Below are 15,508 nucleotides of genomic sequence, written 5' to 3' on the forward strand. Positions count from 1 at the left end.
GCCTTCCCTTCGGATGTTGGTCCCGCACTTTGGTGTCTCCCCACTCCGTCGGAAGAATTAGGCGAAATCAAGCCAAGCAAGAACCACGGTTAGATGATAGATTCCTAGATAGAACCACTTCTCCTGGTTTTCGAGGAAAAAAGGTTAATCGTCTGATCGAGCTACGGCATTCCCGTTGTTCACGCCGAGTTACTGAAGTGTGAGTACGCCGCTAAAAAATAGCCGCCTGATTCAAGCAACTCTGACAAGGCCAGGAATCTGTGCGGAGATTTCCCGAATCGATCACTCCTTCGCTTGGTCGCCTCGGATTAACAGCTGCAAAATATATGAAGCATGATCCCTCAGAGAAGGATGAACAAGAAGCAGGACCAAGCCAAACAAGTTAGTCAATTTTACATAGAAAATCCTTATTACCAGGAGGATCTAATTAATGCAACATTTACATTTTGGTTTTAGATCTTGAAGGACTATCCTCAAACAGTGTCGAAGATGAAGCCTGTGTTCCAGTACCTAATTTAAACCAGGACGAAGAAGATATCGAATTGATTGACTACACATATGCTGTAAAAAGTGCAGTGCTTCCGAAAATGGTGATCCTGATACCAACGATAGTGATGCTTGTTCGGCCAAATACCTACGGTTTGTCAATCCTACGTTGTGATATTTTAAAATGAATTTGCTGACCCAAAACCCGGCCAATTACTGGCACTATTGTATTTTTTATTGTGGCTTGTTTTGAATTGTACTGCTCTGCTGTGGTGGAGTGATGAAACTAGACTGTCCTTTTTATATCGGCTTTAGAACACATGTTTAGAACTTCACTATTACGCCTCTATTTCTCGGTGTCGATCTCATCAGCAATCATCTCTCTCGAAAACTTTCGCTCTCTTCGGCGCTTTCTGCGTAATTAGCTTACGCCGTTACCAAATGTACATACACCACTGCATAGCGCAGGTACCGTATGTGCTCATGATTCGAGCACGCTAATCACTGCAAACACATACACACTGTAGGTGTCCGTAAGTTGGCATAACATACCGGCCACCTTGAAACACTCCGTTTTCAAAGCTGTTTTTCATTAGCGCACTCCAATCGACATATATTTGAAATTGCTCTTTTACCAACTGATGAAGCAGTACGTAACTTTGCAACTCAAACTACTCCGTCGGGTCCAGGATGAACTTCGATGACTCGTGCCAACGGCCACTGTACTGCAGGGAGTTGCGCATCCTTCAGGATGACGATATCTCCAACCGATGGCATTTACTGTTGCTCAACTGCGCGATGCATTCTTGTAAGCTGTTTCAAGTAATCTTGTCTCCAACGCAGCCAAAAATTCTGCATGTATCGTTGTAAAAGTTGGTACCTGCTAAGCCGATTCATTGGTACGTTCAGCACGTTTGGTTCAGAAACAACTTGTAATTTGTTCCTAATCAGAAAATGAGCTGGCGTTAATGCACCCAAATCATTAGGATCGTCGGATAGTGGAACCAACGGCCGCTAGGTCATGCATCCTTCTATTTTTACTAATATAGTTGCCATTTCCTCTGATGATAGCCTTGACGAACCCAATTGACGAATCAAATGAGTATTTTGAATGAGCAGTATTTAAATCTCCAACCAATTCCAAATGCACTGCTTTTGTACTCATACAAACAAACACACATATGTAACACTTGTTTGGTGCGGCCTTGCGATGAATTGGCTTTAAGTACAACGGTCCACAATAATCTAAGCCAGTGCAATTGAACACTCCACTAACTGTAACTCACTCTTTCGACAGTTGCCCTTCCGACTGTGTAATCGGTTGTGGATTTGCTCTGCAACACCGAAAACAGCTCCAGATTGCCTTTCGTACCGCTCGTTTACCATTAATTGTACAAATTTCATCACGAACTGCACTCAGTGTTGATGAAATTCCTCCATGCACTCTTTTACGATGCTTGTCCACGATAAATAGTTGCGTGAATGGATGGAAACCTGGTAACACTATTTGATGCTTAACATCGTACGGCAAGTCAGGTTGCCGTAACCGTTCACCAACACGAATTATACCATCATTGTCAATAAACGGATTAAACATTTTCAAACTTGAACTACGGGCAACCGCACTTCCCTTGCTAAGCCTTTGTAGATCACTACTAAACAATTCCGTCTGTACAAGTTTCTCTAACCTTTTTTTAGCTCCACTAATGTCATTCACGGTCAACGTAATGTTGTCAGCTCTCTTCTGAAGACCACGTGCGTTTCGGATGAAACGAATACAATATGAAACTACTTTCACGAGTTTCTGGTACGACCCATACCTGGTGAACACTTCGTTAGGTTCACTTATCTGTGCTGTTAATATAATATTTCCTTTCATCTGTTGTTACTTGGCCATTGCACACCCTTTGTTCAGGGCAATTTTCTCGTACTTCCGATAACCAAGCTGGACCAAATTTCCACAATTGATTATCGATGATTTGATGCGGCAAAGCTCCTCGTGAAATCAGGTCGACAGGATTTTCGCGACCCGAAACATGCTGCCAAACAGCACATTTTATCAACTGGATTTCAGCAACCCGGTGTGCCACAAACGTTTTCCAAGCCTTTGGTCCGGTATTTAACCAATTTAACACCACAGTTGAATCTGTCCAAAATCGATGAGCGGCAAACGCAACATCGAGTGCAGCAGAGCACGCTAATTACTGCAAACACATACACGCTGTAGGTGTCCGTAAGTGGACATAACAATGCTGTATTTCCAAATACCGAGAATATGCCATTGATCGATGGAATTCGTTACTGGGCACTTTCTACCAACGCGCCACATAGTTCTGTAAATGTTGTGAACCGGCCTGCCGTTCCCTGGATTACTGCGGTCACTCACCGTTGACAATCCTGCCAGCGTGTTGATGTGTTTGTGAGAGCGGTAGACCTGGGTAACGTTGCCAGGGGCAATGAACGGGAGCCTGGCGTGCAACAAGGATTCTGTTCTCTAACGGTCCTCGGGACAAGCGGTCCGCGTTTTCACTTTGTAATTTCGTAGTAGAATATATTGTGTCTTATCGGCCTAACCAATATTTTAATTGTAGCGTGTTAGTACCAGTTCCGTTTTATGTTATATCACGACTATCGGCTACCCGAAACCAAAGACACAAAAGTAAATATCATATTAAAACTTTTCAAAAAGGCCAACGTAAAGGTTCCTTTAAATGCAAAACTGTTGTTAAGGACCCATCGAAATCCTTCATCGGAGATCACGGAGATTGGTGGTGGGCAGATGTAGTATCGCGGAAAAGGAAAATGTTTGCTGAATTACTTCTGGTAAGTGATATAATTTAATGCATAATAAACAACAACACGTTATATTTTACTCTATGCTATCTATAAAAGTCTCTTCTAGCTTCAATAAGATTTCTACTAATGAACTATCATTGACGGTGTCGATCGACGGACTACCACTGCACAATAGCAGCAAGATGGAGTTTTGGCCTATCCTTTTTACTACACACGAATTACCTCAAGCACGGGTCAGGTAAGCCAGCAGCAATATATAGCGGGATATGACAGCAGCAATATATAGCGGTGCAGGCAAGCCCGCCAGTGTTGAGGATTACCTTCGGCCAATGGTGGAGGAATCTAATCACCTCATGACACACGGCATTACAATCAACGAAGAAAATGTAACCGTTAAGCTACGTGTAATTGTTGCAGATACTCCAGCCAGATGTTTTATTAAAGGTAAACTATTGCTCTAACGCTAAGATGCAAAACATAACTGTTTCGCACTAACTGCAAAACCGCTTTACGCGAGGCACGTATTCCGGTTTTAAGATTTGGATTTTATTTCAATTGCGTTTTTATTTCCCACGTTGTGTTGCTTCGGTTTTCGGTTACAGACTGAGTATTTCTTATTTTTTTACTTTTCCTTATCCACTTAGCAACATCTTTATGGCACGCCTGTCCTCCACGCGATCGCTCGTGCGATCGATATTTTAGTGTCGGAAGCTTATCCGAAAGTGATATCTCGAACAATAACATCCCGGCTAGCACGATTGAGGGCCAGGGGTATGTAGAAATCGAGCGAAATGGGGGAAAAATCCCGAAGCAAAAATCCGTCATAAAAGCCATCACTTAGACGCATTTTATGACGATTTTCAAATTTCGACAGCTTTTCGCCCATTTCTTCCATTTCGCCCCGTAGCTGTTTCGCCGCGATTTCTTTCAGTGTGTGCGTGTCATCTAGCAGGAATGTGGCATTGTGCGTGTGATTGTTACCCTTTATTCAAAGTCACAGCTGAAAACATAAACATTCAGATTTCAAGGCGCAAAGCAGCATTCAAATTCAACTCAGCAGTTTCACCTGGAAAATAAATAAATATAAGTAAGTAAGATAAAGTGCATGACAATGAATCAAATTATTATCATACTTACATAAAAAATAATAAAACGATTGATTATTTCAGCCAAAATATAATGTCGGAACCACCAAAGAAATGGCGCCTTTTTGCACTGCAACAACTGCCTTCGGCTGTATTATGCTCCACAGGGGCGATCGTCCGTGTTTTTGGACCGCGAACGTCATCAAGACCGACGCCGGAACCGTCTCTTGCCCCCGATGCTGGTTCCATGGATATCGCTACGCGACCGGCAGGATCGGTGGAACAAAAGCGAGGATCGCAGCCGTCCACTAGTGCGACGCCGGTACCGGCATTTGTTCCCGCTGCAGGTTCCATGCGTGTCATTCCGCGGCCGGCAGGATCGTCTGCGACGTCGGAATCTTCTACTGCTCTCACTGCTGGTTCCGTGGATATCGCTACGCGTCCGGCAGGATCGATGGCGCAAAAGCGAGGATCGCAGCCCTCAACGAAAGCGATACGTGGGATGATTCTTGTGCCTGCTAGTTCCGTGCGTGTTGTTCCACTAGCGACCACAAGTGTGACGCCGAAATCGTCTGTTGCTTCAGCTGCTGGTTCAAGCGCGCATGACTTTGCGCGACCGGCAAAAACGACTGTCGTGCATCAAGGATTCCGTCAGCCGTCACCAAGCATGACACCGGAACCGTGTGTTTCATTGGATATAATGTTCGACAAACAATTTTTAGCCAAGTGTAGCTGGCTCGGATCGGGTGGAAGAAAAATAGCGTTCAAAAACTATGTACATACTATGCAATTTTTAAAAAATGTAGCCACAAACCACATGGGCGTAGAAGTAGATATAAACTTCGTAGAAATGTACATAAAAAAAAACTTGCATATGCTCCTAAAAGAGTAGCACTGCAAGGAATTAGAAAAACTTTCAGTCGCACAAGACGCACTATGTAAATTTATATTTAAGTTATTATTTAGTTTAAGTTTTATTTAGTTTTTATATTTCCTTTTGTAGTCTCTTAACGTTTTAATTTTTTTTTTAATTAGAACGGTCGTATTGCCTTTTTCATATTTACCAAACATAGGTTTAAGTAGTGTATATATTTAATTCTGACTATCTTAACTTTATTCGTAGCTGCGTCCTGCGTATAGCAAAACGATCCAAATGGGATACGTTGTTCGATCCGGCCACGTGAAAGACTGCTGTCATGTAAAATTATGACAAAAAATGTGATACGAAAGTAACACAAGCTGTGATAAATTAAACACTGACTAAAACCTGAAACAATCACGTAAACAACTAAGTCAATTATGTATGTGATAAAAGTAAATATTTAATATTGAAAGGTTCATCAGTATACTGATTACCGCAAATACAATATAATATACACCAGATTATATGTGATTATTATTTATTTTTTCGAAAACAATTACAATATTACTTTTTATTATGACATAACAATTGATAATTCAAAATTTTACAATTATTTTTTCAACTGATGTCTGTATGAGAGGTACAAATACATAGTTCGTGTCGTCCGTTTTAATAGCTACTAATTTACACTTGATATCTGTTGGTGAAAAAACTATCGATTCTATGGTAAAGTCGCTTGTATTTGCCTCATATATATCTTTCATCATAGGCCAACCAACAGAAAGTATGAGTTTCTGTGATTTTGTTAAATGCTGTCCCATAAATGTTAATCGTTGATCGTATTTTTTCTGCCTTACAATATTTAGCAATATAAAAATCCTTAGTTAAAAACCAATTATCTTGAGTACATGGATATAGACGCATATTATAATTTATATGCAATGTTACTCCACTACGTCGGTAGCCAGAAAATAGGAAACACGTGCCGCACTGTGATGTTTTCCTTCTACTGTACATTTTTGGCACCCATGTTTATGATTGAAGTATGCAACACCTAAAAGAAAAAAGATAATTAATATACTGTGCTAGTTATGCGAAAATTACATTATGTAAATGTTTCTCTAACTTACCTTTTATGAACGCACGCGCTGGTGAATCTGCGATGATAGCTCTAACGCGTATTTGGATGAGCTTATCGGCTATGACGAATGATGGCTAATTGGTTCCGGATCTGGAATGCAAAAGATGGATATTAATATTGCAATTAAATATGCTTTCATGTAGTCAATCTTGTTCTTACCTTCATACGTGGTTGCTGCAGAAATGATGTTAGCACCGAATGAACTGCTCTCGCCAAATAATTCTGCCTCTAGTTTAGCGTTATTAGCTTTGATAATCTTGCTGGTTTGGCCGGTTCGACGCATTCTTTTGACCGACATTGTTACACTTCGAACACTACTACAAGGAATGTACTTGAGAAATGTAAGCAATTTGCGTCATTTAATCGCAAACGTATGTAAGTTGCTTGATAATTAACGCAAAGCTAGAATAAATTCTCTACACACTTGTTAACTATGTTTTTCACTTAGGAAGTTTCTAACACTGTCACGCGCACAGATAAAGACACCGATTGTAGCGATAACTCGAACCGAATGAACACGAAAACGACATTTGCATATGTATATAACCAACGACCAACGAATAGAATAGTAGAATTTGGTATATGCTATCGTAGGTATCGGATGAAGAATTGTTTACATTTATTTGTTGTGTAATTTAGGTACATGATTTAGGTACATGTTTCCCTCCTTACCAATTGACATTATGGTAGGTAGAAGGAAAGTTCTACAACAACAAATGTTAGCAACAGCTAGTAACGCGTATATACATAGATATGAGTTGTATAATCTTACCTCTTCGATATGTATAATATATGTTGACCTAGCCGTGCAAGAAAGAAGACAGCCGAAACAAAATTGGTTGCTTGAAGCTATGGGTAGAGGTAGGAAAAAAATAGGTTAAACAAGGTGTAATATTAGCGCAAATTAAATAACAGTAGGCGTTGCTATGAACACAGTAGTATGGAAAACAATACGTTACCTTTTTCTGCCCGGTAATGTGCAATTCGAATGAAATATGATGATCACAAAACAGTAATACTCTTGGCGTTGTTTACACACATATTGGGAAGATGCTGGAGTATCAGCCACACACACAGCTTTTTTGAAGCAATTTTTGTTATTCCACGGCACTGCACATATCGGTAATAGCTTCGATGTGCTCAAAATAAAGAATATTTAGATTATTTCGCGAATTTTTGCACATAACCAAGCGGGTTGCGCATGTTTACTTTCTGAACTCCAACTGAGTTTGTTTACACATTTTTTGACACAGCGGCGTTTTGCTCGCTTTTGACGCACGCACACATTCAAAGACAGCACAGCGAATGCGCTGCAACGAGCAAAACAGCTAGTTCGCCCGAGCGAGATTGCCCCCCCACGAGTTTCACCCATATTAGCACGATTTCTACATACCCCTCACCTACAAACTGACCCGAATTGTTTGCCGGGTAGAGTTTGTTAAGTGCAGGCTTTTGGACGAGGAGATAAAGAGTCGAGCAAAAGACATCGGTCTGGGTGCTCCTAAACGCGAACCTCGTGAACCTGCTGCATTCATCAGAAAGCCTACCTGGAAGAAGAAGGTGAAATGCTTCGCATGTCGACAGTTTGGTCACAAAGCTTCCGAATGCCCCGAGCGTGAAAAGAAGAAATACGATAAAAAGAAAACGAGTGCAAACGTGTCGGAAGAGAACAATAGTGGCACGTGTTTCGTTGCTGGAATAGACAATCGTAGAAGAAAGATCGTTTGGTTGGCAGATTCTGGTGCTTCCGAGCACAAAAAAAAACGATAGAAGTCTTTTCTACGAATTGGAACTGCTCAAAGAGCCAATAGAGATTGCAGTAGCGCTAAACGGAAAATCAGCCATAGCGAAATTTCGTGGTTCAGTGAAAATAATAGCAGCAGTCGGTAATGTGTACCGTGAATGTACATTGAACAATGTGCTGTATGCCCCGGAATTGCGATGTAATTTGTTTTCGATTCGCAAAGTGGACATGGCGGGCATGAAGATTATTTTCAAGAACGATAGTGTGACGATCTCCAAAGATAAAGAAATGGTCGCGTGCGTAACAGGTGCGGAATGCAATACATCATGGATTTCTTTGTGAAGGACGATAGAGTTTCGTCGTTATACTCGTGCGGTAAACTAAAAAGATGCAACGAACTATGGCACCAACGGTATGGTCACCTGAGTGAGAAGAATCTTGTGCACATGATGAAGAAGAATTCAGTGAAAGGATTAGAAATGCGTTTGAGTGATGATTCGAAGGAAATATACTGCGAATCGTGCATCGAAGCAAAGCAAACGCGGAAGCCGTTCGTCGAAAGCACAGTAAGAAGATCATCTCGCGTGTTGGAACTGATACACACAGATGTGTGTGGACCTATGTCGCCGGTGGCCCATGATGGATCCCGTTACTACGTGAGTTTCATCGATGACTGAGCCGATTTACCATCATATACCGGATGCAGTCGATGGATGAAGTGCTGAAATGCTTCAAGATGTATGAAGCAATGGTTTCATCGAAATTCGAGCGAAAAATTTCTCGCATTCGCGGAGACGGCGGTGGTGAGTACCGTAATGAAAAATTCTATGCTTTTTGTAGAGAAAAGGGCATCCAAATCGAATGTACAGCGCCATATACACCTGAGCAAAATGGTGTAAGCGAGCGGATGAACCGGACACTCGTGGAGAAGGCGCGTGCGATGCTGTTTGGCTCGAAGGTGGACAAAAGGTTCTGGTGTGAAGCTGTAGAGACGGCAGCATATCTGGCGAACAGAAGTCCAACGAGCGCTCTACAAGATGGAAAGACTCCTGCTGAGTTATGGGAAGGTCGTGTTCCGGATGTTTCGGGTTTGCGTGTATGGGGCAGTAATGCTTATTGTCATGTACCCAAAGAGCGTCGTAAGAAGCTTGATCGTAAAGCTTGGAAAGGGATATTTTTAGGATATCACTGTAACGGATACCGCATTTGGGACCCTAAGTCTAATAGGGTGGTGGTTTTGCGTGACGTAATAATCGATGAGATAGGCAAATCTGATAGGGACGAACCATCGACGGACATGATAAGACTCAGGCATGACGATACTTGTTCTATAGAAGATATGATCGAAGAATCTGAAAGCGCTGATGATGTTCCGGAGGATCGTGAGGTAGATTTGGAAGAGACACTTGAGTTTCAAGATTGTGCGGAATCACCAGAAGAGCGTGATTCAGCAGGGGAAACGGGAGAGTGTTCCATTTCGGGTAAGGGTAGTCGTAGTATGCGAAAATGCGAGCCACCTGTATGGCACAAGAATTACGACATGAACTGTGTGTATGCCCTGAACGCGATTAACTTCGTGGAGAGTTTTCCGGATACATTCGAAGAAATGAAGAAGCGCGATGATTGGTCACAATGGAAAACTGCGATTGATGAGGAAAAGGAGTCGCATAAGAAAAACGGTACATGGATTCTCTGTAAACTGCCTAAAGGTAGGAAACCTATTTCCTGCAAGTGGGTTTTTCGTTTGAAGAAAAACGAGGATGGCAGGGTTGATCGCTACAAAGCCAGGCTTGTAGCGCGTGGTTTCTCTCAGAGATACGGATACGATTACACAGACACATATGCTCCAGTGGCCCGGCTTGACACAGTAAGAACAGTTTTAGCTGTGGCAAATCAAGAACGTCTTGAAATACATCAGATGGATGTAAAGACGGCCTTTTTGAATGGCATTCTCCATGAGGAGATTTACATGACATTGCCTGAAGGTGTTGATGGTGAACCGGATGAGGTATGTCGATTGCATCGTGCTCTTTATGGATTGAAGCAGGCTTCAAGAGCCTGGAATGAGAGATTCCATGAGTTAGTGACTAAACTCCGATTCCAACGTAGCGAAAATGATCGATGCTTATACGTACGAGGAGAGAATGAATCAAGGCTATTCTTGTTACTTTACGTGGACGATATTTTGATCGTTAGTCGAAATCTAGTAGATATCGAGAAGGTAAAGAAGCGTTTAGCGGATGAGTTCGAGATGTCTGATCTTGGACCAGTTGGAAACTTCCTCGGTATGCGTATAGAGCGAAACATGAAAGATCGAGTTTTACGAATCAGTCAACGTTCGTATTTGGAAAGTCTGCTACGTAGATTTGGAATGGAGGAGTGTAAGTCGATAGCAACACCGATAAAAAGCCGATTGAAGTTGACGAAGGGTGTTGAGACAGAAAGGACGAATCAACCATATCGGGAGTTGATTGGGTGCCTAGCTTATGTGGCACAAAGTTCACGTCCGGACTTATGTGCGGCGGTTAATCTTTTAAGCCAGCATCAAAGTTGCCCTACAAACCATCACTGGGTATACTTAAAACGCATCCTGCGATACATCAAGGGAACACTCGACATTGTTTTGGAGTATCGAGGTATCGAGTAAGATAAAGAACAGCCGCTTGTTGCTTATTCTGAGGCGGATTGGGGCAACGACGTGAATGACAGACGGTCCATTTCTGGTGGAATATTGAAGGTGTTCGGTAGTACTGTAATGTGGCTGACCAGGAAGCAACAAAGCGTTGCGTTGTCATCAACTGAGGCTGAGCTCATGGCACTGTGTACAACGGCGTGTGATAGCATTTGGTTGCGCCGTTTGTTGAACGATTTGGGAATCGTTGTGAAAGGAGCTGTACCACATTACGAAGATAATCAGTCTTGTATAAGGATTGCCGAAGAACCCAAGGACAGTAGACGCCTAAAACATGTAGACATCAGGTACAATTTCATAAAGGAATTGGTGCAGGAAGGAAAGATTCAAATTTCCTATATCTCTACGGAACAGCAGCTTGCGGATTTAATGACCAAAGGGTTGCCAGCTAGTTCGTTTACTCGTTTGCGTGAAGGTCTGGGTTTGCAGATATTGAGCAGGGGAATAGAATAACAATATCCGCTATGGACCACTGTGCGATCCTGCTATAAATTATAGCATATGACAAAACTGTCATTTGAACTTTAAGATAGGTTAACGGAAATGTTCATTACCACGTTTAAAGCTGTTGAATAAACACTTTCTTTTCTGTGCTCTGTTAAAACTAGCGTTTTGTCATATTCTTCCCTACAACGGTCTAGGAATCATTTCCTCAATATCACGCACCGAGAAGATTTCAGCTTAGGCAGCAAATCAGCGCGGATAAGGCATAAGCGTGACCAATGTTTACGATACAGTGTGGCGTACACAACGCCTTTAGCGCGGTGCTAGAGCATCGAAAATGTTTATAGAACAATGCGCGCCTCAGCATGCGCATTCAGCGCGATTAACGTTTACATTACAGCATGTGACAAACGGCAAGTGCGTCCAGCGCGATGAATGTTTACCTTATGTGAAACGCAAGTGTTCCTGATCAATGAACAAACATTATAGCATGGGTTTGAACTGGTGGTTTGCGACCACGATAGTGAGTTAAACTTTAGCATAATGCGGCGTTAGCATAAAGGATACGTAAACACAATCTGGGAAGGCAATAGTTAAACAGGAAAGAATGATCTTTCGTCTCATTCTAAGGTACCCCAAAATTTGTTTATAAAAAATCAACTTATTCAATAAAGAGGACACAATTCTTAACCGGCGAACCGAACACTTCGTAAGAGTTTCAGGGTTCTTTCCAGGCACGAGATCCGAAATAATCCTTCCCTCCGGAGAACGGATTCGACCCCTTAGCGGTGTCTACCACTCCAACGGAAATTACTAGGAATCGTGACTGTGAGAAGCCTCCGGAAATCTCCCCTTGCTCCCCTCCGAAGACCGGATCCGACACCTCAGCGGTGTCCACCACTTCGTCGGAAGCTAGGAGAGAAGCCAGTGTCCAGGCGTTGGTCAGCGGAAGATTCGACCTCGTCCTCCCTACGGAATTCGAGCCGGTGCTCTAGTAGTACCTACTGCTCCGTCGGAGGAATTGGAAGAATCGCGACCGCCCCTCCCATCAGGTCCACTTTTGGAAGATCGCCCGGTAATCCGGGAATGAAACCCATTGTCTGACCTGTGTGAGGCACGTTGCATCCGTCGATTCAACGCCCGAAGGAAGGTGCGCGACTTCTTTTCCGAATCGGCCATACCTTCGCGTGGCCGGTTCACCAACGGGGACGTTTTACGTCCACTGTTGTTCCCGTAGCAACAACATGGTGGCTCCAGAGAGGAGGTTACAGTGTTCGCGCGCGTTGTAACTTCACCCGATCGAATATCGCGGTCGAGGCGTGCTGTCGCCTAAAACAACAGAAGTGAAAGGTGAATATCGTGGAATTATTCGACAGAACGATTCAAATCGAATATCACAGCAACAAGGCGCATTAACGTGAACTCCGCCTCCGTAGCGAGAGGATGGTTATCGCTTGGAAGCGCTCCTACGAGTTTTTTGTTGAAAGCAGATAGTGATAATTTCTCTCGAGTGCGATTGCGTAGCCCACGAGATTACGCGTAGCGTGCTAATCGTTGTTTACGTCTTTCTCCGACTTTCGCTCGGAGTTTGTACTATCGATCGAGCGGCGCTTAGTCCTGATCGACGTTTGTGTCTAGTGTTGTGAGTGTGTGCATCTGTAGATCGTTGCGATAAGCGAGCGTATCATCGCTGCGTTGTCGCATCGATCGACGTTGGTAGCCAGTGAGTGTGTGTAGGTGTGTTTGTTTATTTGTGCATCGTTTCCCACGGTGAGTTTTTTTCCCCTCTTCCTCAACCTTCCGTTGTGTCCGGCTCTACCATGGGGGTAGAGCAGGAAGAGTCCGAGTCGAATCGGGATGTTGGGCCTTGTAGGGAGGTCAAACGAAAGCCAGGTCGCCCTAAGGCTGCCCCAGCCACGAAAAAAGTGGCCCTGGAAGAGAGGCCTTCAACATCGAAGGCCTCGAGCAGTGCCCCGCCGGCAACAGCGAGCCGCTATCGGAGCATCGAGCACGTGCTTACCCGCCGTCATGGGAGGGTAAGCCGTTTGTTTTTTTCATGCCGCGATCAAAACAGCTCGATGTAAGGACGATCGCGGCATAGTTGTTTAAGAAATACCCGGGCGTTGCCGATGTGTTTCGGATGCGCCCGAACAAGATCAGGGACACCGCAAAGGACCGGGCTCAAGCCAACGTCATTGCGGCTGATTCAGATTTTACGGAGCACTACCGGGTTTATATTCCCGGTAGTCTGGTTGAAGTGACCGGCGTAATCGAGGACTTCGATTATCCGGAGGAGGATATTTGAACTTTGGGCTGGGTGCATTTCAAACACTAGGTACCCCAAGGGTTAAAGTTCTTGAGGTGAAGAAGCTTTTCAAGCTTGACCCCTCAACAAAGGATGAAAAAAAATATGTTCCGACCTCCTCCCTCCGGATCACGTTTGAGCGAACGGTACTTCCGCAGGCCCTCATCCTAGAAGGCCTCCGGATACCCATTGACCGGCCATATGTGCCAAGGGTGGCCACCTGTTCGAAGTGCAGCCGGATTGGGCATGCCGATCCGTTTTGCACTCGCAAGATTTGCTGCGGTAAATGCAGAGGGGCGCATACTACTGAGGAATGCAAAGCGCCGTCCCAAAAATGCTCGCATTGTCGGGAGGAGTGGCATGAGGTAGCCTTGTGCCCTGTGTACCGAAAACTTCAAAGAGAGCAGACCAAAACGATAGCCGAACGGGCACGTGGCTCCTACAGCGACGCTCTAAAAGGAGCTAACGCAACGAACCCCTTTGAGGTCTTAGGTACAGCTGCAAATGGCGATGCTAACCCGGCTGCACCCGAACAGGTGCTGTTGCGAAAGCGACAAAATAAAATTGAGCTAAACTGACAGGCATGCAAGAGTTAGATGAGAAACTTTAAATAACTAAATATCTTTGTTTAGGATAAATTCTCATCGGCAAATATTGTCTTAGGAGAACAACCTTAAGTCACAGAGAGGCCTCATACCGTGAGAAAGACGAAATTGTGGTAAGATGTCAGGGTATGTCATAAAACATCTCGAAAAAGGGACAATATCCAGATATATGAAAATTATAAATAAACTCAAGCCATGTAATAAAAACGAAAGTGAAGAACATGGGCCCGAAAAGGGTTAACACTAGAACACAATGCATACATTGTCATTGCGCGATTAGTTTCATGAAAAAACAACCAACACGAAGATCAAGGCACGATCGTAGGGCAGTGAAGGAAAGACCAACTTGATGAATAAACAAACGACGCGCAGGCAATAAGCAATAGGAAAATAGGCATACGCATCTGAACCACGGATGCACGATGCAATACCCATGGTCATAAAACGATAGGGTAACAATCGCCAGATATTTTAACATTACAGACCTCCTACACTAGCCGACGCCTGGCAGGGGTTAAACGCATCAGCATACCGGGTTAGGATAAAGGAGATCGATGTAATGCTGTTTCATGTTCTTTTTCCCACAGAATTTTAGTATATAAGACAGGATTTTTTGAGAATAAAATCTACTTGTAATCCAGACCTCAACGAAGAAACTTGTGTTTCATTGTTTGGGTATCCATACAGAATCGGGAAAGTTTCACCTTTGCCTTCCCTCCGGATGTTGGTTACGCACTTTGGTGTCTCCCCACTCCGTCGGAAGAATTAGGCGAAATAAGCCAAGCAAGAACCACGGTTAGATACTTCTCCTGGTTATCCAGGAAAAAAGGTTAATCGTCTGATCGAGCTACGGCATTCCCGTTGTCCACGCCGAGTTAGTGAAGTGCGAGTCCGCCGCTAAAAACTTCTCTTGGTTATCCAGGAAAAAAGGTTAGCCGCCTGATTCAAGCAACTCTGACAAGGCCAGGAATCTGCGCGGAGATCTCCGAATCGACCATTCCTTCGCATGGTCGGTTAAACAACGGTTCGTTATCGAACTAACAGGTGCCATTGAGACCTGTAAAGACAGCGAGAATACCGTACAAAAAAGGAAAACGGAAGATATTAAAAACCAAAAATAAACCTTTGGCACCACAGCGCCACGCTAAAGTGACGCTGATCCCAAAACTCCCGACCCCCAATTGCCAGGAAGCAGCCCAAGAAGAAGCGATCTTCTCGGACCAAAGCTCCGGTGGAAAGCCTAGCTTTTCCGACGGAGCCCACGAGCTTCCCGAGAACTCCCACCCCGTCTCTTTCCGAGATCCTTGAGTCCCTCCCAATGACCCTTAACCTCCCGCAGCATCTGCAC

At 43.8% G+C, this 15,508-nt stretch overlaps 1 protein-coding gene across 1 annotated transcript; it reads left to right on the forward strand.

Annotated features, from left to right (window-relative positions):
- The first annotated feature begins 3,827 nt into the window (after nt 1-3,827).
- Nucleotides 3,828-5,551, forward strand: LOC118505954. Its single transcript, XM_036042531.1, has 3 exons — nt 3,828-4,369; nt 4,452-5,219; nt 5,491-5,551. Exons 2-3 carry the CDS (start codon nt 4,462-4,464, stop codon nt 5,549-5,551), a joined length of 819 nt encoding a protein of 272 aa, XP_035898424.1. The 5' UTR covers nt 3,828-4,369; nt 4,452-4,461.
- Nucleotides 5,552-15,508: the final 9,957 nt, after the last annotated feature.

The sequence above is a fragment of the Anopheles stephensi genome, chromosome X (genome assembly GCF_013141755.1).
Source record: "Anopheles stephensi strain Indian chromosome X, UCI_ANSTEP_V1.0, whole genome shotgun sequence".
Classification (NCBI taxonomy): domain Eukaryota; kingdom Metazoa; phylum Arthropoda; class Insecta; order Diptera; family Culicidae; genus Anopheles; species Anopheles stephensi.

Excerpts from the sequence above, each read along its gene's own strand:
- LOC118505954 (XM_036042531.1), top strand. The coding sequence starts at position 4,462 with ATGTCGGAACCACCAAAGAAATGGCGCCTTTTTGCACTGCAACAACTG. Across the intron at positions 5,220-5,490 it reads GATATAAACTTCGTAGAAAT|CTGCGTCCTGCGTATAGCAA; the intron begins GTACATAAAAAA and ends CTTTATTCGTAG.